Raw genomic sequence first — 27,618 nt, 5'->3', positions numbered from 1 at the left:
CTGGTATGCCGTGTCCTATCCCCATGTGGAGCCATATCTCTGGAGTTAACGCAGTACAGAAGGTCCTTCTGGTATGCCGTGTCCTATCCCAGTGTGGAGCCATATCTCTGGAGCTAACGCAGCACAGAAGGTCCTTCTGGTATGCCATGTCCTATCCCCATGTGGAGCCATATCTCTGGAGCTAACGCAGTACAGAAGGCCCTTCTGGTATGCCGTGTCCTATCCCAGTGTGGAGCCATATCTCTGGAGCTAACGCAGTACAGAAGGTCCTTCTGGTATGCCGTGTCCTGTCCCAGTGTGGAGCCATATCTCTGGAGCTAACTCAGTTACAGAAGGTCCTTCTGGTATGCCGTGTCCTATCCCAGTGTGGAGCCATATCTCTGGAGCTAATGCAGTACAGAAGGTCCTTCTGGTATGCTGTGTCCTATGCCAATGTGGAGCCATATCTCTGGAGCTAACGCAGTACAGAAGGTCCTTCTGGTATGCCGTGTCCTATCCCAATGTGGAGCCATATCTCTGGCGCTAATGCAGTACAGAAGGTCCTTCTGGTATGCCGTGTCCTATCCCAATGTGGAGCCATATCTCTGGAGCTAATGCAGTACAGAAGGTCCTTCTGGTAGGCCGTGTCCTATCCCAATGTGGAGCCATATCTCTGGAGCTAATGCAGTACAGAAGGTCCTTCTGGTATGCCGTGTCCTATCCCAGTGTGGAGCCATATCTCTGGAGCTAATGCAGTACAGAAGGTCCTTCTGGTATGCCGTGTCCTATCCCAATGTGGAGCCATATCTCTGGAGCTAACTCAGTACAGAAGGCCCAGTAGGGCAGACAGCCAGCTGCCCAGCACTGAACATCTGACCCACAGGAACAGTTCATACATGTTGATCTGCCACAGGCTTAGGGACTCGGCCAGTGTGATCCTTGCACGTTGCGTGGTGGTCCGGGCCTTGCTCCTCTTGTGCCTGTAAGAAAGAGGTGAGAAATAAATGCCTCCACAATGCCTGACAATCCCCAACTCCTCTAACCTCATCAACACTCCCTTAAAGTATGCATGCTTCCTCACAGCTTCCGCTGCTCCACACTCATCACTCCTTCACAGTCCAACAGGATCCTCAACACTCTCTTATGCTTCACACTCCTCCACCCTTCCCAACCTCTCCACACTCCTCCATCAGGCCACAACATTAACCTTTTCCTTAGCATCCTGGTACTGCCCCAAACTCTGAAATAAATTGTTCTGAAGTCAGTTGTGATCCTCCCAAAGCTGTAACATGTAGTTTTTGTATTATTGTTATTGTTCTTATTCTTATTAGTATGTATACCACTTGTACTGGTTCTAACTGTAGTTTTATTGACAGCTGATGATTGCTTATGGCAGGAAACAGGCTTGTACTGTCTCATAAAGAATTTACTTGACTCACTGGATTATATTATATATATATATGTGTGTGTGTGTGTGTGTGTGTGTGTGCGCGCCTCATCCTTCTGCTGACAGTAGAGGTGAAATGACAGCCCTCATCCCATCTCTCTCAACCAAACTACACAACACAAACCCAACACACACACAAGAGCTGCAGAGTTCAAAACATGTAAGTTTTTGAGTACTGTACAGTGATGTCATAGGGTGTACAAAGGATTATGGGATAAAGTACAGTCAGATACTTCTACTTTGTTGTTTATTCAATACAGTCTCTTCAAGTCAGCCACACATCATTGATCCGGTCAGTCAGTCAGTCAGCTTGCCAGCTCATCCATTCATTCAGCATTTGGCCAGCTGGTTATCTATCCAGTCAGTCCCTCCGCCAGCCAGGCATCATCCTGTGTGTGTGTGTTTGTGACTGTGTGTGTGTGTGTGTGTGTGTTTGTGACTGTGTGTCTGTGTGCGTCTGTGTGTTTGTGTCTGTGTTAGTGGGCAGATTCCTCCTTGGCTCTATCCATGAAAGTCGGTTTTTATGTTGTCATTGTATTCTTACATCCACTGTGTCCTGTGCATGTAACCATCCTGTTGCATAGGAGCAGTAGGCAGCTGCAGCACCCAGGGACCACCTCCACTTCTTCTCTCCATTGCCTTGCTCAGGGGCACAGGCAGGAGTATTAACCCTTAACATGCATGTCTTACTGATAGTGGGAGGAAACTGGAGCACCCGGAGGAAACCCACACAGACATGTGGAGAACATGCAAACTCCACAGAGAAAGGACCTAGGACGGCCTGGGATTCAAACCCAGGCCCTTCTTGCTGTGAGGTACCAGTCAGTGCTAACCACTGGGCCACCGTGCCGCCACATCCATTCCTCCATAGCCAGGGAGTGTTCAGGCTGAGGCGATCATGGAGTTGTTCATTAGAGCTGGCAGGCTGGATCAATATGGCCAGTGTGGCTATTGATCACTGAACATCATCACCTCATCTGTTCCAGCCAACACACGAGCAGCAGAGAGGAGAAGGGAGGAAGAAGGAGCAGAAGAGAGGAGGAAGGAGCAAAAGAGAGGAGGAAGGAGGAGAGCAAGAGAGAGAGTGGCAGAAATTGTAAGATGGGGGAGAAGAAGAGGGAGGATAGAAGAGTACAGGGAGAGGCAGATCAGGCCTGGAATTAAGTCATTTTTAGGGCAAGGCCACTTTGGCCTTTGATAAACACAAATTTATTGGGGCATCGCGGCCAAAATGTAGGGCACCAAGGCCAAAGCCAATGGTGCAATAACAATAAGTGATCATTACATTGTATGAAGACAAAACGGTACACAGTCAACAATTAGGAGTCAGTGAGTTGAAAAACAGTACTGAGTTTATTAAAACTATACTGACCCTGATCATGTTGGGGCTCTGGTTCTGACTGACCCTGATCACTTTGTGGCTCTTGTGAGTCTGACTGAACCTGACCACTTTGGGGTACCTGTGAGTCTTCTTGATCAGTGTGTCCCTGATTTTTGGAGGTCCTGCAAATATATGTATTGTTGAATTAATTAATCAATGGTCTAATCCTTTCATCAATTTATTTATTAATCATTTGAATTATATTTTAATAATTAATTTAATATTTTATGTATTTATTGTTCCATTTATTTTATCGATATAAATTGGAAATTGAATATTACTGAATGCTGTATCCAGATTGGGCTCAACTTACCTAGTGAAAAAGGTTTCCAGTTTACGATATTTACTCGCAATTTTGTCTCGTTCCCTTTCCATTTCACGCTTTCTGCGCTCCTTTCATGGCATAGCGCTGAAAAAGTAGCAAGCCGTCAGATCTCACAGCAAATGCCAAAGAGCTGTCGGCCACAAGAGGACAGCAAACTACATGTAGTGAGTCTAGGATCAGGTTTACCTGTTTTTGACTATTCTACACTGTCTGATAATATGTAACGTTATCGTATCCCCCCTCTATCCCTAGCATAATTTTATGTTTGCCGCAATTAAATACAGTAACATTACCGTTATACTTAGCCATAGCTGTTGATTAAATACCAACAATTTACCCAAGGTCCAAGTCGTAAAACTGGAACCAGATGAAACCATGGTATCCTATGACGTGACCTCGTTATTCACCTGCATCCGAACCGTAGAGGCTTTGGAAACTGTGAGGCAACGTTTGCTACGGGACGACACCCTCCACGATAGGACCAACCTCAGCCCAGACCAGATTTGCCAACTACTGGACCTTTGCCTGAACACTACATATTTCCAATTCAGGGGCCAGTTTTACAGACAGAAACACGGCTGTGCAATGGGCTCACCAGTATCTCCCATTGTGGCCAACTTATATATGGAAGAGGTAGAACACAGGACCCTGAACTCCTTCAGAGGAACACCTCCGAGCCACTGGTTCAGATATGTGGACGACACATGGGTCAAAATCCAAACACAAGAGGTGCAAGCGTTTACCAAACACATCAACTCAGTGGACAAGAACATTAAGTTCACAAGGGAAGATGTAAAGAACAACAGTTTGCCCTTCTTGGACTGTGGCATCCACATTGGGGAAGAAAGGAGCCTCCACATTGGGGTTTACAGGAAACCTACACACACAGACCAATATCTACTTTTCAACTCACCACCCGCTGGAACACAAACTGAGCGTCATCAGAACTCTGCAACACAGAGCTGACAATGTGCCCAGCAGCACTCAGGCCCAACGAGAAGAACACAAACATCTGAGAGAGCTTTAAAAACCTGCGGCTACCCCAGTTGGACCTTTGTGAAAACTGCAACACGTTTCAAAAAGACCAACCAGGTGAGCGACGAGGAGAAAAGGAACAGAAGGAAGAGCACAGTCATCCCGTATGTTTCTGGGGTCTCCGAGAAACTCAGGAGAATTTTCAACAAACACCACATCCCGGTATACTTCAAACCCAGCAACACACTCCGACAAAGACTGGTTCATCCCAAAGACCGTGTACCACACACCCGGAAAAGCAATCTGGTGTATGCTGTACAATGCAATGAGGATTACACTGACCTATACATAGGAGAAACCAAACAACCACTACACAAACGGATGGCCCAACACAGAAGGCCCAACTCCTCAGGACAAGACTCAGCAGTCTATCTACACCTAAAGGAGAAGACACACTCCTTCGAGGACAGCAACATACACATTTTGGACAGAGAAGATAGATGGTTTGAAAGAGGGGTGAAGGAAGCCATCTATGCGAAACTGGAAAAACCATCCCTCAACAGAGGAGGAGGTCTGCGACACCACCTATCTCCCACTTACAATGCCGTCCTTTCATCTCTACCCAGGAGACTCAAGAAGCCTAGCCTCCAAGAACAACAGTCGCTCACTAACGGCTCCAACCACTCTCATGACCACTGAACGATGAAGTGGAAACTAACACCCCCAACGACCGTCACTGCTAAACAAATGCAAATCAATAGCTCCGATAACGACGGGCCCGGCTGGACATCGGAGCTCAGGAGAGCCACGCATATCAATAGCTCTGATAACGACGGGCGCGGCCAAACATCGGTACTCAAAAGAGCCACTCATACCTATGGCTCTGTTAGCGATGGGCGTTGGTAAACATTGGATCACAAAGAGCCATGCATATCTATGGCTCTGACAACGACTCCTAGAGGATAAATTCTGAGTCTCATCAGCAGCCAGTCAGACTAGCTTGGTCTAGTCAGGAAGGCACGAACTGAGGAAGCCTCTTGGATGAGAGGCGAAACGTCTTCACGGATATATACCAAGTCCAGTTGCACTTGATTCAACTCCTGTGGAGAACCATGACCTGGATGAATGAGAACATTCACAGACATGTTACTCACAACCTTGGCAGGCTGGAAATGACATCTCAATGATCTTCTAAGTTAAATCCAATATGGAGGCGCTTATTCGGGCGTAAGAATTCAAATGTTTTTTCTTGCCATGATTACTGTAACGTTAGCTACCGTTAACTGCTAGCTAATGTTAGCAAGATTCAAGACGAGTAACGTTATCTAGCTAACACGTTAGCTAACCCTAATGTTTAAACCAAAAAAACATCGACTAAGTTACACACTATGTACGTTCATAGTTAGCTAACACTATGCAGCAATATCCTGTAAACTTAAAAATACACGTGTATTAATACTTCCACTGTAACGTTACAGTGTTTAGCTGCTTGTGGTGATGCTTAGCTGCCACACATATACTTGTGGGAGTGGGAGAAATGTCACGCTACTGTTGATGTCCAGCGTGATGACGCAGACACTGAGGATCGTGAGTCTGTTTATGTGCTGCGTGGCATGTAGTTTTAAATGAGGAAACCACACCTTTCTTTTAAGAGCACAACGGCCAGTTCAAATCAGGGCATGCCAAACCGGCCGTGTGGGTACTTCATTTTAGAAGGGGCATTACGGCCACACTCCAGGGCATCCATGGCACTGGCTGTTTGGCTGTCGTATAATTCCTGACCTGGCAGATGAAAGAGATGAAGGGAGGGAGGGAGGGAGGGAGGGAGGGAGGGAGGGGTAAGACAGGGAGGGAGGAGGCTGCCAGCACAGAACAATACAGATATGAAATATGAGGGAAAATAGGCCTTGTTGACTTCCCTCAAAGTGATACAAATGTGTTTGTTTCTGGGGGGGCAATATGTGTGTGTGTGTGTGTGTGTAGCTGTGTCATAATACTTGTGAGGATATGTGGGGTGTGTGTGTGTGTGGCTGTGTCATAATATGTGGTGTGTGTGTATACTTGTGAGGACTAGTTTGGGGTCAGGAAATAAGACGGAGGGGTTAATCTTAGAGGGGCTATTTCAGAAGCAGATCACAGGTTTAATGTTGAGGACAAAATGTCTCGGTATACCAATAATCCATCCATCCATCCATCCATCCATCCATCCATCCATCCATCCATCCATCCATCCATCATCCAAAGCGCTTATCCTGCTCTCAGGGTCACGGGGATGAAGGAGTCTATCCAAGCAGTCATTGGGCAGCAGGGGGTGAGAGACCTTGAACAGGCTGCCATGCCATCACAGACCAATAATACACCAATACTATACCAATAATATACCAATAATACACCAATACTATACCAAGAATACACCAATACAATACCAATAATACAATACTATACCAATAATATACCAATCATACACCAATACTACACCAATACTATACCAATAATACACCAATACTATGCCAATAATACACCAATACTGGTTTTTTTTTTTTCCTGGAAACTGTCAATGCTGTTGATAAAAGTGCTCAGCTAATGAGGAGAGAAATATCATTATAGATGATCAGCTAATGAGAAGAACATCAATATAGATAATCAGCTAATGAGGAGCGAAACATCAATACAGATGATCGGCTAATGAGGAGAGGAATATCAATACAGATGATCAGCTAATGAGAGGAATATCAATATAGATGGTCAGCTAATGAGGAGAGGGATATCAATACAGATGATCAGCTAATCAGGAGAGGAATATCAATACAGATGATCAGCTAATGAGGGGAGGAATATCAATACAGACGATCAGCTAATGAGAGGAATATCAATACAGATGATCAGCTAATGAGGAGAGGAATATCAATACAGATGATCAGCTAATGAGAGGAATATCAATATAGATGGTCAGCTAATGAGGAGAGGGATATCAATACAGATGATCAGCTAATGAGGAGAGGAATATCAATACAGATGATCAGTTAATGAGGTGAGGAATATCAGTACAGATGATCAGCTAATGAGGAGAGGAACATAAATATAGATGATCACCTAATGAGAGGAATATCAATATAGATGGTCAGCTAATGAGGAGAGGGATATCAATACAGATGATCAGCTAATGAGGAGAGGGATATCAATACAGATGATCAGCTAATGAGGAGAGGAATATCAATACAGATGATCAGCTAATGAGGAGAGGAATATCAATACAGATGATCAGCTAATGAGGAGAGGAACATAAATATAGATGATCACCTAATGAGAGGAATATCAATATAGATGGTCAGCTAATGAGGAGAGGGATATCAATACAGATGATCAGCTAATGAGGAGAGGGATATCAATACAGATGATCAGCTAATGAGGAGAGGAATATCAATACAGATGATCAGCTAATGAGGAGAGGAATATCAATACAGATGATCAGCTAATGAGGAGAGGAACATAAATATAGATGATCACCTAATGAGAGGAATATCAATATAGATGGTCAGCTAATGAGGAGAGGGATATCAATACAGATGATCAGCTAATGAGGAGAGGGATATCAATACAGATGATCAGCTAATGAGGAGAGGAATATCAATACAGATGATCAGCTAATGAGGAGAGGAATATCAATACAGATGCAGGAAAAACACTTTTACTACACAGCAGTACAAGCCTGTATCGTGCGTGATTCAACAAAGACAACACACAGTTCACGTTGCCCCGCGTCACACCCCTCATTTCGGTGGACAGCAACCAGTCCGAGGGGAAAACATCTGAACTATTACAGCCACCGGGGTAGGTAGTTAGGATGCACAGCAACCAGTGGTGGGGTAGAAAACATTACAGCCGCCGGGGTAAGGGGCTGGGGCTTGTTTTGAAAAAGCATTTAAAGGACCACACGGGTGCAGCTCCAGGCAGGGGCCGTGGTCCCCGGACCCTCCGGACGAAGCAGACCCAGCTCTCCCAGCCAGACACCCTCGACACACCTCCCCACACTCCTCCCCACGACATCAAAACCACCAGTCAACGCCAGGTGAGGCCGCTGCCAGGTGAGGCCGCCGCCAGGTGAGGTCAACGCCAGGCGAGGCCGCCGCCAGGTGACGTCAACGCCAGATGAGGCCACCGCCAGGTGAGGCCGCCGCCAGGTGAGGCCGCCGCCAGGTGAGGTCAACGCCAGGTGAGGTCAACGCCAGGTGAGGCCGCCGCCAGGTGAGGCCAACGCCAGATGAGGCCACCGCCAGGTGAGGTCAACGCCAGGTGAGGCCACCGCCAGGTGAGGCCGCCGCCAGGTGAGGTCAACACCAGGTGAGGCCGCCGCCAGGTGAGGTCAACGCCAGGTGAGGTCAACGCCAGGTGAGGCCGCCGCCAGGTGAGGTCAACGCCAGGTGAGGCCGCCGCCAGGTGAGGTCAACGCCAGGTGAGGCCGCCGCCAGGTGAGGTCAACGCCAGGTGAGGCCGCCGCCAGACCGCCTGTTATCAGAACGGGCGGTCTGCATGGGCTAGCAGTTAGCTTAGCCTGCCCCGCTCTGCCGGCCGTCACATGAAGACAAAACTTAGATGCACATGTGGACAAAGACTCTGCATGGACGGTACTGGATGAGGACGCCGCAAATGTGAATTCACGCCACCATCTTCCCACACCAGAAGCCGAACATTTATCTTATAGCTTCACATTGGTGCTTTTCCTTTTCCTATTTTCCCAGGAAAATGTGAGTTTAAGACATGCACTTCCTGACCCCGCAGGATTTGAATGCATGTGAACGACAGTGAGACCTACGACACCAAGCCGACTGTTAAGACAAACACTTGAAAAGGTTTATCACTATGAATGTATAAAGTAACCAAGTACACAACATCACTAACTGCAACACAATCTGACTGCCTATGATCATTACTCTACATCACTACCATTATTCCAATCACACACACACATACACACACACACACGTGAGGTGTGTTGTGATTATTCCAATCACACAGACAGACAGACAGACACACACACACACACACACACACACACGTGAGGCATGTTGTGATTATTCCAATCACACACACACGACATGAGGTGTGTTGTGATTATTCTCGTCACACACACGACATGAGGCGTGTTGTGATTATTCTCTTCACACACATGACATGAGGCGTGTTGTGATTATTCTCATCACACACATGACATGAGGCGTGTTGTGATTATTCTCATCACACACATGACATGAGGTGTGTTGTGATTATTCTCTTCACACACACGACATGAGGCGTGTTGTGATTATTCTCATCACACACATGACATGAGGCGTGTTGTGATTATTCTCATCACACACATGACATGAGGCGTGTTGTGATTATTCTCTTCACACACATGACATGAGGTGTGTTGTGATTATTCTCATCACACACATGACATGAGGTGTGTTGTGATTATTCTTGTCACACACACGACATGAGGTGTGTTGTGATTATTCTCATCACACACATGACATGAGGCGTGTTGTGATTATTCTCTTCACACACATGACATGAGGTGTGTTGTGATTATTCTCTTCACACACATGACATGAGGTGTGTTGTGATTATTCTCATCACACACATGACATGAGGTGTGTTGTGATTATTCTTGTCACACACATGACATGAGGTGTGTTGTGATTATTCTCGTCACACATGACATGAGGCGTGTTGTGATTATTCTCGTCACACACATGACATGAGGCGTGTTGTGATTGTTCTCATCACACATGACATGAGGTGTGTTGTGATTATTCTCATCACACACATGACATGAGGTGTGTTGTGATTATTCTCGTCACAAATGACATGAGGTGTGTTGTGATTATTCTCTTCACACACATGACATGAGGTGTGTTGTGATTATTCTCGTCACACACATGACATGAGGCGTGTTGTGATTATTCTCGTCACACACATGACATGAGGTGTGTTGTGATTATTCTCGTCACACACACGACATGAGGCGTGTTGTGATTATTCTCTTCACACACATGACATGAGGCGTGTTGTGATTATTCTCATCACACACATGACATGAGGCGTGTTGTGATTATTCTCATCACACACATGACATGAGGCGTGTTGTGATTATTCTCTTCACACACATGACATGAGGTGTGTTGTGATTATTCTCATCACACACATGACATGAGGTGTGTTGTGATTATTCTTGTCACACACACGACATGAGGTGTGTTGTGATTATTCTCATCACACACATGACATGAGGCGTGTTGTGATTATTCTCTTCACACACATGACATGAGGTGTGTTGTGATTATTCTCTTCACACACATGACATGAGGTGTGTTGTGATTATTCTCATCACACACATGACATGAGGTGTGTTGTGATTATTCTTGTCACACACATGACATGAGGTGTGTTGTGATTATTCTCGTCACACATGACATGAGGCGTGTTGTGATTATTCTCGTCACACACATGACATGAGGCGTGTTGTGATTGTTCTCATCACACATGACATGAGGTGTGTTGTGATTATTCTCATCACACACATGACATGAGGTGTGTTGTGATTATTCTCATCACACACATGACATGAGGTGTGTTGTGATTATTCTCGTCACACACATGACATGAGGCAGGTTGTGATTATTCTCGTCACACATGACATGAGGTGTGTTGTGATTATTCTCGTCACACACATGACATGAGGCGTGTTGTGATTGTTCTTGTCACACACACGACATGAAGTGTGTTGTGATTATTCTTGTCACACACATGACATGAGGTGTGTTGTGATTATTCTCGTCACACACGACATGAGGTGTGTTGTGATTATTCTCGTCACACACATGACATGAGGTGTGTTGTGATTATTCTCGTCACACACATGACATGAGGTGTGTTGTGATTATTCTCATCACACACATGACATGAGGTGTGTTGTGATTATTCTCGTCACACACGACATGAGGTGTGTTGTGATTATTCTCGTCACACACATGACATGAGGTGTGTTGTGATTATTCTCGTCACACACATGACATGAGGTGTGTTGTGATTATTCTCATCACACACATGACATGAGGTGTGTTGTGATTATTCTCGTCACAAATGACATGAGGCGTGTTGTGATTATTCTCTTCACACACATGACATGAGGTGTGTTGTGATTATTCTCTTCACACACATGACATGAGGTGTGTTGTGATTATTCTCATCACACACATGACATGAGGTGTGTTGTGATTATTCTTGTCACACACATGACATGAGGTGTGTTGTGATTATTCTCGTCACACATGACATGAGGCGTGTTGTGATTATTCTCGTCACACACATGACATGAGGCGTGTTGTGATTGTTCTCATCACACATGACATGAGGTGTGTTGTGATTATTCTCATCACACACATGACATGAGGTGTGTTGTGATTATTCTCATCACACACATGACATGAGGTGTGTTGTGATTATTCTCATCACACACATGACATGAGGTGTGTTGTGATTATTCTCGTCACACACATGACATGAGGCGTGTTGTGATTGTTGTTGTCACACACACGACATGAAGTGTGTTGTGATTATTCTTGTCACACACATGACATGAGGTGTGTTGTGATTATTCTCGTCACACACGACATGAGGTGTGTTGTGATTATTCTCGTCACACACATGACATGAGGTGTGTTGTGATTGTTCTCGTCACACACATGACATGAGGTGTGTTGTGATTATTCTCATCACACACATGACATGAGGTGTGTTGTGATTATTCTCGTCACACACGACATGAGGTGTGTTGTGATTATTCTCGTCACACACATGACATGAGGCGTGTTGTGATTATTCTCATCACACACATGACATGAGGTGTGTTGTGATTATTCTCGTCACACACATGACATGAGGTGTGTTGTGATTATTCTCATCACACACATGACATGAGGCGTGTTGTGATTGTTCTCATCACACACGACATGAGGCGTGTTGTGATTATTCTCGTCACACACGACATGAGGCGTGTTGTGATTGTTCTCGTCACACACATGACATGAGGTGTGTTGTGATTGTTCTCGTCACACACATGACATGAGGTGTGTTGTGATTATTCTCGTCACACACATGACATGAGGTGTGTTGTGATTGTTCTCGTCACACACATGACATAAGGCGTGTTGTGATTATTCTCGTCACACACACGACATGAGGCGTGTTGTGATTATTCTCGTCACACACACGACATGAGGTGTGTTGTGATTATTCTCGTCACACACACGACATGAGGCGTGTTGTGATTATTCTCTTCACACACATGACATGAGGTGTGTTGTGATTATTCTCATCACACACATGACATGAGGCGTGTTGTGATTATTCTCGTCACACACGACATGAGGTGTGTTGTGATTATTCTCGTCACACACATGACATGAGGTGTGTTGTGATTGTTCTCGTCACACACATGACATGAGGTGTGTTGTGATTGTTCTCGTCACACACACGACATGAGGTGTGTTGTGATTATTCTCGTCACACACATGACATGAGGTGTGTTGTGATTGTTCTCGTCACACACATGACATGAGGTGTGTTGTGATTATTCTCGTCACACACATGACATGAGGTGTGTTGTGATTATTCTCGTCACACACATGACATGAGGCGTGTTGTGATTATTCTCGTCACACACACGACATGAGGCGTGTTGTGATTATTCTCATCACACACATGACATGAGGCGTGTTGTGATTATTCTCGTCACACACATGACATGAGGTGTGTTGTGATTATTCTCGTCACCTACGACATGAGGTGTGTTGTGATTATTCTCGTCACACACATGACATGAGGTGTGTTGTGATTATTCTCGTCACACACGACATGAGGCGTGTTGTGATTATTCTCGTCACACACATGACATGAGGTGTGTTGTGATTATTCTCGTCACACACATGACATGAGGTGTGTTGTGATTATTCTCGTCACACACATGACATGAGGCGTGTTGTGATTATTCTCATCACACACATGACATGAGGTGTGTTGTGATTATTCTCGTCACACATGACATGAGGTGTGTTGTGATTATTCTCTTCACACACATGACATGAGGCGTGTTGATTATTCTCTTCACACACACGACATGAGGCGTGTTGTGATTATTCTCGTCACACACACGACATGAGGTGTGTTGTGATTATTCTCATCACACACATGACATGAGGTGTGTTGTGATTATTCTCGTCACACACATGACATGAGGTGTGTTGTGATTATTCTCGTCACACACATGACATGAGGTGTGTTGTGATTATTCTCGTCACACACATGACATGAGGTGTGTTGTGATTATTCTCATCACACACATGACATGAGGTGTGTTGTGATTATTCTCGTCACACACATGACATGAGGCGTGTTGTGATTATTCTCATCACACACATGACATGAGGTGTGTTGTGATTGTTCTCGTCACACACATGACATGAGGTGTGTTGTGATTATTCTCGTCACACACGACATGAGGTGTGTTGTGATTATTCTCGTCACACACATGACATGAGGTGTGTTGTGATTATTCTCGTCACACACGACATGAGGCGTGTTGTGATTATTCTCGTCACACACATGACATGAGGTGTGTTGTGATTATTCTCGTCACACACATGACATGAGGTGTGTTGTGATTATTCTCGTCACACACATGACATGAGGCGTGTTGTGATTATTCTCATCACACACATGACATGAGGTGTGTTGTGATTATTCTCGTCACACATGACATGAGGTGTGTTGTGATTATTCTCTTCACACACATGACATGAGGCGTGTTGATTATTCTCTTCACACACACGACATGAGGCGTGTTGTGATTATTCTCGTCACACACACGACATGAGGTGTGTTGTGATTATTCTCATCACACACGACATGAGGTGTGTTGTGATTATTCTCGTCACACACATGACATGAGGCGTGTTGTGATTATTCTCATCACACACATGACATGGTGTGTTGTGATTATTCTCGTCACACGACATGAGGTGTGTTGTGATTATTCTCATCACACACATGACATGAGGTGTGTTGTGATTATTCTCGTCACACATGACATGAGGTGTGTTGTGATTATTCTCTTCACACACATGACATGAGGTGTGTTGTGATTATTCTCGTCACACATGACATGAGGTGTGTTGTGATTATTCTCTTCACACACATGACATGAGGTGTGTTGTGATTATTCTCTTCACACACACGACATGAGGTGTGTTGTGATTATTCTCATCACACACATGACATGAGGCGTGTTGTGATTATTCTCTTCACACACACGACATGAGGTGTGTTGTGATTATTCTCATCACACACATGACATGAGGTGTGTTGTGGTTATTCTCGTCACACACATGACATGAGGCGTGTTGTGATTATTCTCATCACACACATGACATGAGGTGTGTTGTGATTATTCTCGTCACACATGACATGAGGTGTGTTGTGATTATTCTCATCACACACATGACATGAGGTGTGTTGTGATTATTCTTGTCACACACATGACATGAGGTGTGTTGTGATTATTCTCGTCACACACATGACATGAGGCGTGTTGTGATTATTCTCATCACACACATGACATGAGGTGTGTTGTGATTATTCTCGTCACACACATGACATGAGGCGTGTTGTGATTATTCTCGTCACACACGACATGAGGCGTGTTGTGATTATTCTCATCACACACATGACATGAGGTGTGTTGTGATTATTCTCGTCACACACATGACATGAGGCGTGTTGTGATTATTCTCATCACACACATGACATGAGGTGTGTTGTGATTATTCTCGTCACACACGACATGAGGCGTGTTGTGATTGTTCTCGTCACACATGACATGAGGTGTGTTGTGATTGTTCTCGTCACACATGACATGAGGCGTGTTGTGATTGTTCTCGTCACACATGACATGAGGCGTGTTGTGATTGTTCTCGTCACACACATGACATGAGGCGTGTTGTGATTATTCTCGTCACACACGACATGAGGCGTGTTGTGATTATTCTCGTCACACACGACATGAGGTGTGTTGTGATTATTCTCGTCACACACATGACATGAGGTGTGTTGTGATTGTTCTCGTCACACACATGACATGAGGTGTGTTGTGATTGTTCTCGTCACACACACGACATGAGGTGTGTTGTGATTATTCTCGTCACACACATGACATGAGGTGTGTTGTGATTGTTCTCGTCACACACATGACATGAGGTGTGTTGTGATTATTCTCGTCACACACATGACATGAGGTGTGTTGTGATTATTCTCGTCACACACATGACATGAGGCGTGTTGTGATTATTCTCGTCACACACACGACATGAGGCGTGTTGTGATTATTCTCATCACACACATGACATGAGGCGTGTTGTGATTATTCTCGTCACACACATGACATGAGGTGTGTTGTGATTATTCTCGTCACCTACGACATGAGGTGTGTTGTGATTATTCTCGTCACACACATGACATGAGGTGTGTTGTGATTATTCTCGTCACACACGACATGAGGCGTGTTGTGATTATTCTCGTCACACACATGACATGAGGTGTGTTGTGATTATTCTCGTCACACACATGACATGAGGTGTGTTGTGATTATTCTCGTCACACACATGACATGAGGCGTGTTGTGATTATTCTCATCACACACATGACATGAGGTGTGTTGTGATTATTCTCGTCACACATGACATGAGGTGTGTTGTGATTATTCTCTTCACACACATGACATGAGGCGTGTTGATTATTCTCTTCACACACACGACATGAGGCGTGTTGTGATTATTCTCGTCACACACACGACATGAGGTGTGTTGTGATTATTCTCATCACACACATGACATGAGGTGTGTTGTGATTATTCTCGTCACACACATGACATGAGGTGTGTTGTGATTATTCTCGTCACACACATGACATGAGGTGTGTTGTGATTATTCTCGTCACACACATGACATGAGGTGTGTTGTGATTATTCTCATCACACACATGACATGAGGTGTGTTGTGATTATTCTCGTCACACACATGACATGAGGCGTGTTGTGATTATTCTCATCACACACATGACATGAGGTGTGTTGTGATTGTTCTCGTCACACACATGACATGAGGTGTGTTGTGATTATTCTCGTCACACACGACATGAGGCGTGTTGTGATTATTCTCGTCACACACATGACATGAGGTGTGTTGTGATTATTCTCGTCACACACGACATGAGGCGTGTTGTGATTATTCTCGTCACACACATGACATGAGGTGTGTTGTGATTATTCTCGTCACACACATGACATGAGGTGTGTTGTGATTATTCTCGTCACACACATGACATGAGGCGTGTTGTGATTATTCTCATCACACACATGACATGAGGTGTGTTGTGATTATTCTCGTCACACATGACATGAGGTGTGTTGTGATTATTCTCTTCACACACATGACATGAGGCGTGTTGATTATTCTCTTCACACACACGACATGAGGCGTGTTGTGATTATTCTCGTCACACACACGACATGAGGTGTGTTGTGATTATTCTCATCACACACGACATGAGGTGTGTTGTGATTATTCTCGTCACACACATGACATGAGGCGTGTTGTGATTATTCTCATCACACACATGACATGGTGTGTTGTGATTATTCTCGTCACACATGACATGAGGTGTGTTGTGATTATTCTCATCACACACATGACATGAGGTGTGTTGTGATTATTCTCGTCACACATGACATGAGGTGTGTTGTGATTATTCTCTTCACACACATGACATGAGGTGTGTTGTGATTATTCTCGTCACACATGACATGAGGTGTGTTGTGATTATTCTCTTCACACACATGACATGAGGTGTGTTGTGATTATTCTCTTCACACACACGACATGAGGTGTGTTGTGATTATTCTCATCACACACATGACATGAGGCGTGTTGTGATTATTCTCTTCACACACACGACATGAGGTGTGTTGTGATTATTCTCATCACACACATGACATGAGGTGTGTTGTGGTTATTCTCGTCACACACATGACATGAGGCGTGTTGTGATTATTCTCATCACACACATGACATGAGGTGTGTTGTGATTATTCTCGTCACACATGACATGAGGTGTGTTGTGATTATTCTCATCACACACATGACATGAGGTGTGTTGTGATTATTCTTGTCACACACATGACATGAGGTGTGTTGTGATTATTCTCGTCACACACATGACATGAGGCGTGTTGTGATTATTCTCATCACACACATGACATGAGGTGTGTTGTGATTATTCTCGTCACACACATGACATGAGGCGTGTTGTGATTATTCTCGTCACACACGACATGAGGCGTGTTGTGATTATTCTCATCACACACATGACATGAGGTGTGTTGTGATTATTCTCGTCACACACATGACATGAGGCGTGTTGTGATTATTCTCATCACACACATGACATGAGGTGTGTTGTGATTATTCTCGTCACACACGACATGAGGCGTGTTGTGATTGTTCTCGTCACACACATGACATGAGGCGTGTTGTGATTATTCTCGTCACACACGACATGAGGCGTGTTGTGATTGTTCTCGTCACACACATGACATGAGGTGTGTTGTGATTATTCTCGTCACACACGACATGAGGCGTGTTGTGATTGTTCTCGTCACACACATGACATGAGGCGTGTTGTGATTATTCTCGTCACACACATGACATGAGGTGTGTTGTGATTATTCTCGTCACACACATGACATGAGGTGTGTTGTGATTATTCTCGTCACACACACGACATGAGGCGTGTTGTGATTATTCTCATCACACACATGACATGAGGCGTGTTGTGATTATTCTCGTCACACACGACATGAGGTGTGTTGTGATTATTCTCGTCACACACGACATGAGGCGTGTTGTGATTGTTCTCGTCACACACGACATGAGGCGTGTTGTGATTATTCTCGTCACACACATGACATGAGGTGTGTTGTGATTATTCTCGTCACACACATGACATGAGGCGTGTTGTGATTATTCTCATCACACACATGACATGAGGTGTGTTGTGATTGTTCTCGTCACACACATGACATGAGGTGTGTTGTGATTGTTCTCGTCACACACATGACATGAGGCGTGTTGTGATTATTCTCATCACACACATGACATGAGGCGTGTTGTGATTATTCTCGTCACACACGACATGAGGCGTGTTGTGATTATTCTCGTCACACACATGACATGAGGCGTGTTGTGATTATTCTCATCACACACATGACATGAGGCGTGTTGTGATTGTTCTCGTCACACACATGACATGAGGCGTGTTGTGATTGTTCTCGTCACACACATGACATGAGGCGTGTTGTGATTGCTCTCGTCACACACTTAACGTGAGGCGTGTTGTGATTGTTCTCGTCACACACATGACATGAGGTGTGTTGTGATTATTCTCATCACACACATGACATGAGGCGTGTTGTGATTGTTCTCGTCACACACTTAACGTGAGGCGTGTTGTGATTAGATTGGTAAGCTCATGTAGACATACTAGGTGTAGCGCAAAATAACTGAATATTTCAGGAATGTGTGAAACTCAGATGAGTGAAAGAGCACGTAATGAGGTGGGTAGTGCATGCTGAGTGTACTGACGAAGACGAGCCCCCGAGTGAAGGTTAAAGGTGTGGAAAAAAAGATGGCGGGAACCGCTTTCTGGGGTTTGGATGTTTCTTTCCTCGCTTTCTTGACACAAAAGGCCACTTGGAAGCGCTGCGGTCCCGGGCAGTGAACGGACCAGTTCAACACATATGTGACCATGGTAACTATGATATTTAGCTAGCGGGACTATAATTTAAAAAAGAGGACACAAGTTAGCAGACACTAACGTATTCCTCGCTGCTGGTAGGTAGGCTGTCACTGCTCGTATCCCTCCGACTATCAGATGTGACTAACACAGTCGCTTATCACTAAGGAAGAAGTTCTGACTGGCTGAATAAGTCTTATGTGGCAGATGGACGCGACCACAGGGCCTACAGAGAATTCACTAAGACTTGTTGACTGTTCTGCCAAGGCTGGGCTCTACTAGCCTGCTAGATGCATCGGCAGGGGATTTATACCATGTCAAAACACTTTCGTTCACAAAATAAAATCATCTTCATCCACGCAAACATTTACTGTAAAATGTCAGCCTGCGAGAGAAAGATGTACTGAGGTCTGGATCTGGGTGACCTCATAGCTCACTATGGGGGTGGCTAGTTTGAATACTCATGACAGCAGATGTGCAGCTACTTCTGCAGACTAGCAGCTCCCGATGTTTGATTCAGGCTCAGAAATCCATCCATCCATCATCCAAACCACTTATTCTGCTCTCAAGGTCGTAGGGGATGCTGGAGCCTATCCCAGCAGTCATTGGGTGGTAGGCGGGGAGACACCCTGGATAGGCCACCAGGCCATCACAGGGCCGGCACACACACACACATTCACACCTAGGGACAATTTATTACGGCTGATCCACCTGACCTACAGGTCTTTGGACTGTGGGAGGAAACCAGAGCACCCGGAGGAAACCCACACAAGACATGGGGTGAACATGCAAACGCCACACAGAGGACGACCCGGGACGACCCTAAACGTTGGACTACCCCAGGGCTGGAACCCAGGCCCTTCTTGCTGTGAGGTGACCATGCTAACCACTGCGCCGCCATGCCACCCAGGCTCAGAAATTGTAAAGAAAAATAAGCTTTCAAATGGAAAGAGGCCAAGGTGACTGACCTGGCAACAGCACGGGTGCAGCATCGAGACATGTTGATGAAGGAGGAGGAGGAGGCTCTGGTTTGTAAGGTGGTCTCAATCCCCCTCAGGAGATCATTTGTCTTCAGCAGTAACAGCATCTGTCTGGGTACTCTGTTCAGGAGCTCACTGATTTGAGGGAGGTAGAGAGCAGCGTTGGTCCGGATTTCAACGTCCTGCAAAAGAATACAAGGAGAACTGATGATCAAACTCTAACAGTGACTCCAAAAGACAAAATAAAAGACAGATAGTTCATAAATGTACTATCTGAATCCCAGCATGAAATGTGTTTCCAGATAATGCTCTACAGAGAAAAGAGGAGACAGAGACATAGAAAAAGATCTCATGAAACATTTTCTGTTGTCTTACTTCAGTGGAAAACAGTCTCTACACTGCAGCATCAGAAAAGTTGTTTACACTGCTAATAACATCTATGTCATGTCTTTTCCATGTCACTGCTCAGCTCTTTTGACATTAACCTTGAAAACACGAGCCTTCTCTAAAGCACAAGATCACTATTTACTGGAGGGTGTTCTGCATTTCTCTGTTTTATATCTGTAGTTGCAGACGGCATTTCCATGTGATGTGCAACCCAGCCACCGAGGATGCACAAGCCAGTGCATTCTTGGTGCCAGTCCCAAGCCCAGATAAATGGGGAGGGTTGTATCAGGAAGGGCATCTGGCATAAAACCTTTGCTAAATCAAATATGCGGCTCATAAATCAGATTCCCATACCGAATCAGTCGAGCCCTGGGTTACCAACGACCATCACTAGTACTGTTAACCACCAGGGTGTCGGTGGAAAAGATGCTACTGTTGGGCGAAGGAGGAGAGGGGGAAGGCATGTCCAGAGGCTATGGGAGAGGAGGAAGGGTAGGAGTGTGGAGGTGAGAGTCAGAACTTTGAATGTTGGCAATATGACTGGTAGAGGGAGAGAGCTGGCTGATATGATGGGGACAAGGAAGGTAGGTATACTGTGTGTGCACGAGACCAGGTGCAAGGGGAGTAAGGCCAGGGGCATCGGAGGTGGATACAAACACTTCTGCCATGGTGCGAACGGGGGAAGAAATGGGGTAGGGGGAATTCTGAAGGAAGAGCATGTCAAGAGTGTGCTGGAGGTGAAGAGAGTGTTGGACAGTGTGATGAGTATGAAGCTGGAAATCGAAGGTGTGATGATGAATGTTATCAGAGCATATGCCCCGCAAGTTGGGTGTGAAATGGAAGAGAAAGAAGAATTCTGGAGTGAGTTGGATGAAGTGGTGGAGAGGGTACCCAAGGAGGAGGGCATGTTGATGAAGGGGGGTGGCATGTGGCGCAGTGGTTAGCGCGGTCACCTCACAGTAAGAAAGTCCTGGGTTTGAGCCCCGGGGTAGTCCAACCTTGGGGGTTGTCCCGGGTCATCCTGTGTGGAGTTTGCATGTTCTCCCTATGTCTGCGTGGGTTTCCTCCGGGGGTTCCAGTTTCCTCCCACAGTCCAAAGACATGTAGGTCAGGTGAATCGGCCGTACTAAATTGTCTCTAGGTATGAATGTATGTGTGTGTGTGTGTTGGCCCTGTGTGATAGTCTGGCGGCCTGTCCAGGGTGTCTCCCGCTTGCCACCCAGTGACTGCTGGAATAGGCTCCAGCATCCCTGCGACCCTGAGAGCAGGATAAGCGGTTCGGAAAATGGAAGGATGGATGGATGTTGATGAAGAGAACAGAGGTTATGAGTTGGACAGATGGTGGTGGATTTTGCGAAAAGGTTGGAAATTGCTATGGTGAATACGTATTTAAAGAGGGAGGTACACAGGGTGGCGTACAAGAGTGGAGGAAAGTGCACACAGGTGGACTATATCTTATGTAGAAGGCGCGATCTGAAAGGGATTGGAGACTGCAAGGTGGTGACAGAGAGAACGTAGCTAGGCAGCATCGGATGGTGGTCTGTAGGATGACTTTGGAGACCAAGAAGAGAAAGCGAGTGAAAGAAGAGCCAAGGATCAAATGGTAGAAGTTGAAGAAGGAAGACTGTTGTGTGGAGGTCAGGCAGGAGGTAAGACAGGCACTGGGTGGTAGTGAAGAGTTGCCGGATGGCTGAGCAGCCACTGCAGAAATAGTGAGGGAGACAGCTAGGAAGGTACTTGGTGTGTCATCAGGACAGAGGAAGGAAGACAAGGAGACTTGGTGGTGGGATGAGCAAGTACAGGAAAGTATACAGAGGAAGAGGTTGGTAAAGAAGTAGAATAGTTAGAGATGAATAAAGTAGACAGAAGTACAAGGAGATGTGGCGTAAGGTGAAAAGAGAGATGGTGAAGGCAAAGGAAAATGTGTATGGTGAATTGTATGAGAGGTTTTACACTAAGGAAGGAGAAATGGAGTTGGAGCTGAGAAGGATGTGCATCAGGTTAGGGGGATGAAGAATGGAGATGGCAATGCGCTGACAAGCGAGGAGGCTGTGTTGAAAAGGCGGACAGAGTTATTTTGAGGGGCTGCACCACATCCTGCAACACCTTGACTGCCCAGTGACATGCAAGGATCCTGTTTATGTACTTCAGCTCAGCGTTCAACACCATCATTTGAGAAATGCTCTCTTCCAAACTCTCCCAGCTCACTGTATCCCCCGCCACCTACCAGCGAATCACCAGCTTCCTGATGGGCAGGAAACCGCAGGTGAGACAGGGAGAAGTCTCATCTGATATATGGACAGTCAGCACTGGTGTCTCCTGGCAATGTGTCCTCTCCCCACTGCACTTCTCCCTCTATACCCCGAACCCCAATAAATGGCCTGCGGGCCAGGTCCGGCCCATGAGAGCCAAACGTCTGGCCTGCGCCAACCCATTGCCACTAACGCACCTGTCATGACATGTGAAATAAAGTGTAAAACATAACAGAAACCATAAACATTTTACTTGTCCTTTCATTTCACGTACTTTCATGTACTGTAGGAGATGTACCGGTTTTGGGGTTCTTCCTTTTCTTATTTGATAACCTTTATGACAGGAGACCGCCCACTTCCACCGAGTTGACTGATCACTGCCAGCTGTTTTCAGCTTCCGCCTTCGTGAGCGGCGGCTTCGTGAGATCGACAACTTTTATTTTTCTTTTATTAGTTCTTTATATTCTGCCCTAACCTCCTCATTTTGTTCTGATTTTAGCTATTGTCTGTGCTTAGTTCACTTATCGCCAGATTATCTAGTTTCTTTCTTATACGAATCTTGTGTTTAGTAGGTAGCTTCCTGTTCCCAGTTTGTTACTAGCTTTGAGCTTAGCCTAGCTTAGCGGTTAGCTCTATTACATTCGCAGTCAAAGCAGCCTCGTTAAAACGATGGTTTGTGGTGACTGCTCCGTAGTTACAGACAGGTTGTCTCTACTAGAGAGACGTGTCCGTGAGTTAGAGCAGCTGCTTTCGGCTAGGATTACGTTAGATGTGACGGGCCCTCCAGATAGCCTGAGCCCCGGGCCTGACAGCAGGCCTGCTATTGTTAGCACTAGCTCACTAGCCCCGGGCCTGACAGCAGACCTGCTATTGTTAGCACTAGCTCAGTAGTCCCGGGCCTGACAACAGGTCTGCTATTGTTAGCACTAGCTCAGTAGCCCCGGGCCTGACAGCAGACCTGCTATTGTTAGCACTAGCTCAGTAGCCCCGGGCCTGACAGCAGACCTGCTATTGTTAGCACTAGCTCAGTAGCCCCGGGCCTGACAGCAGGCCTGCTATTGTTAGCACTAGCTCAGTAGCCCCGGGCCTGACAGCAGGCCGACAATTGTTAGCACTAGCTCAGCTTCGTCGGCAGATGTGGTGGAGTTTGTCTCTGTTTACAGGCGCGGGAAGGTTCGAAAGAAGAAGCCATCGATCGTGTGGCCTGGTCTGCAGTCACCTCTCCTGACTGCAAACCGGTTTTCTCCACTCACCAGCCCTGTTGGTAGTCCTACCGGCCAGCGTGCTTCTCCCACTTCTGCCGACAGAGTAAAGCAACGTACGCTTAGTGATAGGAGACTCCATTACCCACAATGTTAGATTAGCTTCGCCAGCCTTGGTTCACTGTTTACCCGGGGCCAGAGTCTCCGACATAGAGGCTAATCTTAGGGTGCTGGCATCACGGAGGGAGAGTCAGGGAACCCAGGCACACAGCACCACTACTTTCAGCAACATTGTTATTCATGTTGGCACCAATAATGCTAGGATGAAGCAATCAGAGATCACAAAAGCCAGCCTAGTCAGAATGCTTGAGTTTGCCAGAAAGATGTGTCGGCATCGATTCATTGTCTCTGGTCCCTTACCTGTGAGGGGTAATGATGAGATGTACAGTAGGCTCACCTCAATGAACCGCTGGCTGGCTCGTTACTGTAATGAGCAGGGATTCGGCTTGGTTGATAACTGGCCTTCTTTCTGGGGCCGCCCTTACCTGCTGAAAGCAGACGGCATTCACCCTACTGGAGATGGCGCCGCTTTTTTGTCTAGCAATATAGATAGCTGTTTACATTTAGTTTGACACTAGGGACTTATCATTCAGCAGCTTGCAGGTGATTAGAGAGCCTGCTAGGTTTAAATCTAGTGCAGATGTGGAGTCAAGTAGTTTAATTAATATTAGTCAGGGAATTTCTCATAGTGTAGATCAGGGGTGCCCAACTCCAGGCCTCGAGGGCCGCAATGTCTGCAGGTATTTGTTGCAACCATGCACTCCACCACCTGATTTAACTAATTCCTTTCCCTCCTTGGTCCAAGAGGTGAGCTAATTAGTTAAATCAGGTGGTGTAGTGCATGGTTACAAAAAATACCCACAGACACTGCGGCCCTCGAGCCCTGGAGTTGGGCACCCCTGGGGTAGATTATCAGCTTGATTGCTTGGTCTATAACATTGAGACTGTCTCCCTACCCTGCTGTATTGCTCCCAAGCCCTCCTCTCCTAAATGTGTGACTCACAATAATCTAGTAGTTATTCCTACCACTGGTAGTGGTGAGATGTGCAACAAAGTACCTAATAATCTACAAAACCAAAAAGCTAATGTTATCAAGAATGTGACCACATATCGTCCAAAGCATTGGTGGCCAAAACTCTCAACAAGGTGTCTAATTCCAATTAATCTTTCACCTATTGGTAGCTCTAAAGCTCTGCCTACTACTGATCACTTCCACAAGACGCTTAAATCTGGTTTCATAAATATCAGATCACTGTCTACCAAAGCCTTACTAATAAATGATCTGATTCTTGAACATAGTTTCGATATGATTGGGTTATGTGAAACATGTCTGAAACCAAATGTTTTCCTTCTCTTAAATGAAGTTTCTCCACCTGACTATACTTATGCCCATTTAGCTCAGGCAAATAAACAAGGTGGGGGTGTTGCCTTAATATATAAATCTATTTTCAATCTGACTTCTAGACTTGAATCTAAATTCCAGTCTTTTGAGTCTCTTATTCTTGGTCCATCTCCCTCAGCCATGAATAGACTCAGCTCAGCCCAAATTGTGATACTCTATCGGCCTCCTGGCTGTTACTCATTATTTCTTGAAGAATTTGGAGAATTTGTCTCCGGCTTTGTTACTCACTCTGATGAGATTCTAATTCTAGGTGATTTCAATATTCATCTGAATAAGGCTGCTGATCCTCTATGTAAAGCCTTTCTGGCACTAGTTGATACTTTTGGGTTCACTCAAGTTTGTTCAAGAGTTGACTCATTGCAGTGGTAACACCCTTGATTTGGTTTTATCTAAAGGGATAGCTGTTTCTGATCTGAATGTCTTACCAACCACATTTGCTGTGTCAGATAATTTTCTCATCAAATTTTTAGCATTATTGGCCTGTCCAGTTAATGTCAGCACAGATGTAATTGCCACTCGCCATATTGGTCCCTCCACTGTAGCTGCATTTGGCCAGCAGCTGCCTGAAGTCTTGGCTGCTTTCACTGTGGTAAATGACTCTGTTGAAAATTTCACTAGTGACTTAAATGTGGCCCTCTCTAGTCTCCTCGATTCAGTTGCACCTCTCACTACCAGAGCTAGGTGACTAAAGACGCCTACACCCTGGTATAATGATGAGACACGTGTTCTTAAGCGGACCTGCAGGAGACTGGAACGTAAATGGTGAAAATCAAAATTGGAAGTTTTTTACCTATCGTGGCACGAGTGTTTATTGAAATAGAAACGTGCTTTATCTACTGCAAAAACATCGTATCTCTCTCACTTAATAAATATTAATAAACATAACCCCAGATTTCTCTTTGACACTGTATCTAAACTTACTAAAAAGCAGTCGTCTATTAGCTGCTCACCATTCACAGCCCATGAATTTCTAGATTTTTTCAGCAATAAGGTTGATGAGATCTTAAACAAAATTAGTTCTTCAACTCCATCTACTCCTGCAGATCCTGTCTTACTAAATTCATATCTACACAACGAGTCACTGACAGTTCCAGTTATTACAGCTTTTCAGACTATCTCTCTTGATACTTTGACTAAGTTCGTGTCAGCTTCTAAACCAACTGCTTGCCTACTTGTTCCCTTACCAGCAAAACTTTTTAAAGACCTCTGGCCTTTTCTTGGACCTACAATGCTAGACATCGTTAACTTATCTCTTACTACTGGCATTGTTCCCAGCAGTTTTAAGACAGCTGTGGTTAAACCTCTACTTAAAAAAACGCACCTTGATCCAGGGTCTCTTAATAACTATCGACCAGTCTCTAATCTTCCATTCTTCTCTAAAGTACTAGAGAGAGTTGTGCATCAACAACTTTTGACCCATATAAAAGAAAACCATCTATATGAACCTTTTCAGTCGGCTTTCAGGCCCTGTCACTCCACTGAAACTGCTCTGACCAGAGTGGTAAATGATCTTTTACTGGCTATCGACTCTGATTCCACTTCTGTGCTTCTACTATTGGACCTCAGCGCAGCCTTTGACACCATTAATCACTGTATACTTTTAGATAGATTAAATTGTAATTTTGGTGTCTCTGGCTTAACTCTCTCTTGGCTTAAGTCCTACTTATCTGGAAGAACACATTGTGTCTGCTATAATAATAGTATATCAAAATTTTCTGACGTTAAATATGGTGTGCCTCGGGGCTCTGTTCTTGGCCCTCTACTTTTCTCTCTTTACATTACACCTCTTGGCCAAATTATACGCAGTTATGGAATACATTTCCATTGCTATGCTGATGATACTCAGTTGTATGTGCCTATAAGGGCTGATGATCATACTCAAATCACTAACTTAGAGGCCTGCTTGGCTACTGTGAAAAACTGGATGTCACTTAACTTTCTGCTTTTAAATTCAGATAAAACCGAGATGCTAGTCATTGGCCCTGCTAGACACAGACACCAATTTGATCAAGTAACGATAGCAATCGATAACTCTGTGGTTTCACCAAGTGTGGCAGCCAAAAATCTTGGTGTTACGTTTGATCCCAGCCTTTCCTTTGATAAGAACATTGAAGAAATCACCAAGACTGCCTTTTTTCACTTACGTAACATAGGTAAAATTCGGTCTTTTCTCTCCATGGCTGACACAGAGATTCTAATACATGCTTTTTTTTCATCCAGACTTGATTACTGTAATGTTCTGTTCTCACGTCTGCCACATTCTAGTACTAAAAGTCTTCAGATGGTTCAGAATTCTGCTGTTAGAATCCTAACTAAATCTAGGAAATTTGACCATATTACAC

At 45.1% G+C, this 27,618-nt stretch overlaps 1 protein-coding gene across 1 annotated transcript in view; it reads right to left on the bottom strand.

Moving 5' to 3' along the window:
- Window positions 1-737: 737 nt before the first annotated feature.
- The window catches only part of adck1 (aarF domain containing kinase 1), a 162,761-nt gene continuing 135,880 nt past the window's right edge, over window positions 738-27,618 (bottom strand). The window contains exons 9-10 of the mRNA XM_056296407.1: window positions 19,962-20,155; window positions 738-959 (exon numbers count right to left, since the gene is read on the bottom strand). Coding sequence (XP_056152382.1) covers window positions 800-959; window positions 19,962-20,155 — 354 coding nt within the window. The 3' untranslated portion in view covers window positions 738-799. The remainder of the gene's footprint in view (window positions 960-19,961; window positions 20,156-27,618) is intronic.

This window comes from Lampris incognitus, chromosome 16 (genome assembly GCF_029633865.1).
Source record: "Lampris incognitus isolate fLamInc1 chromosome 16, fLamInc1.hap2, whole genome shotgun sequence".
In the NCBI taxonomy this organism is placed as follows: Eukaryota; Metazoa; Chordata; class Actinopteri; order Lampriformes; family Lampridae; genus Lampris; species Lampris incognitus.
This window is presented reverse-complemented; position numbering and strand designations above follow the sequence as displayed.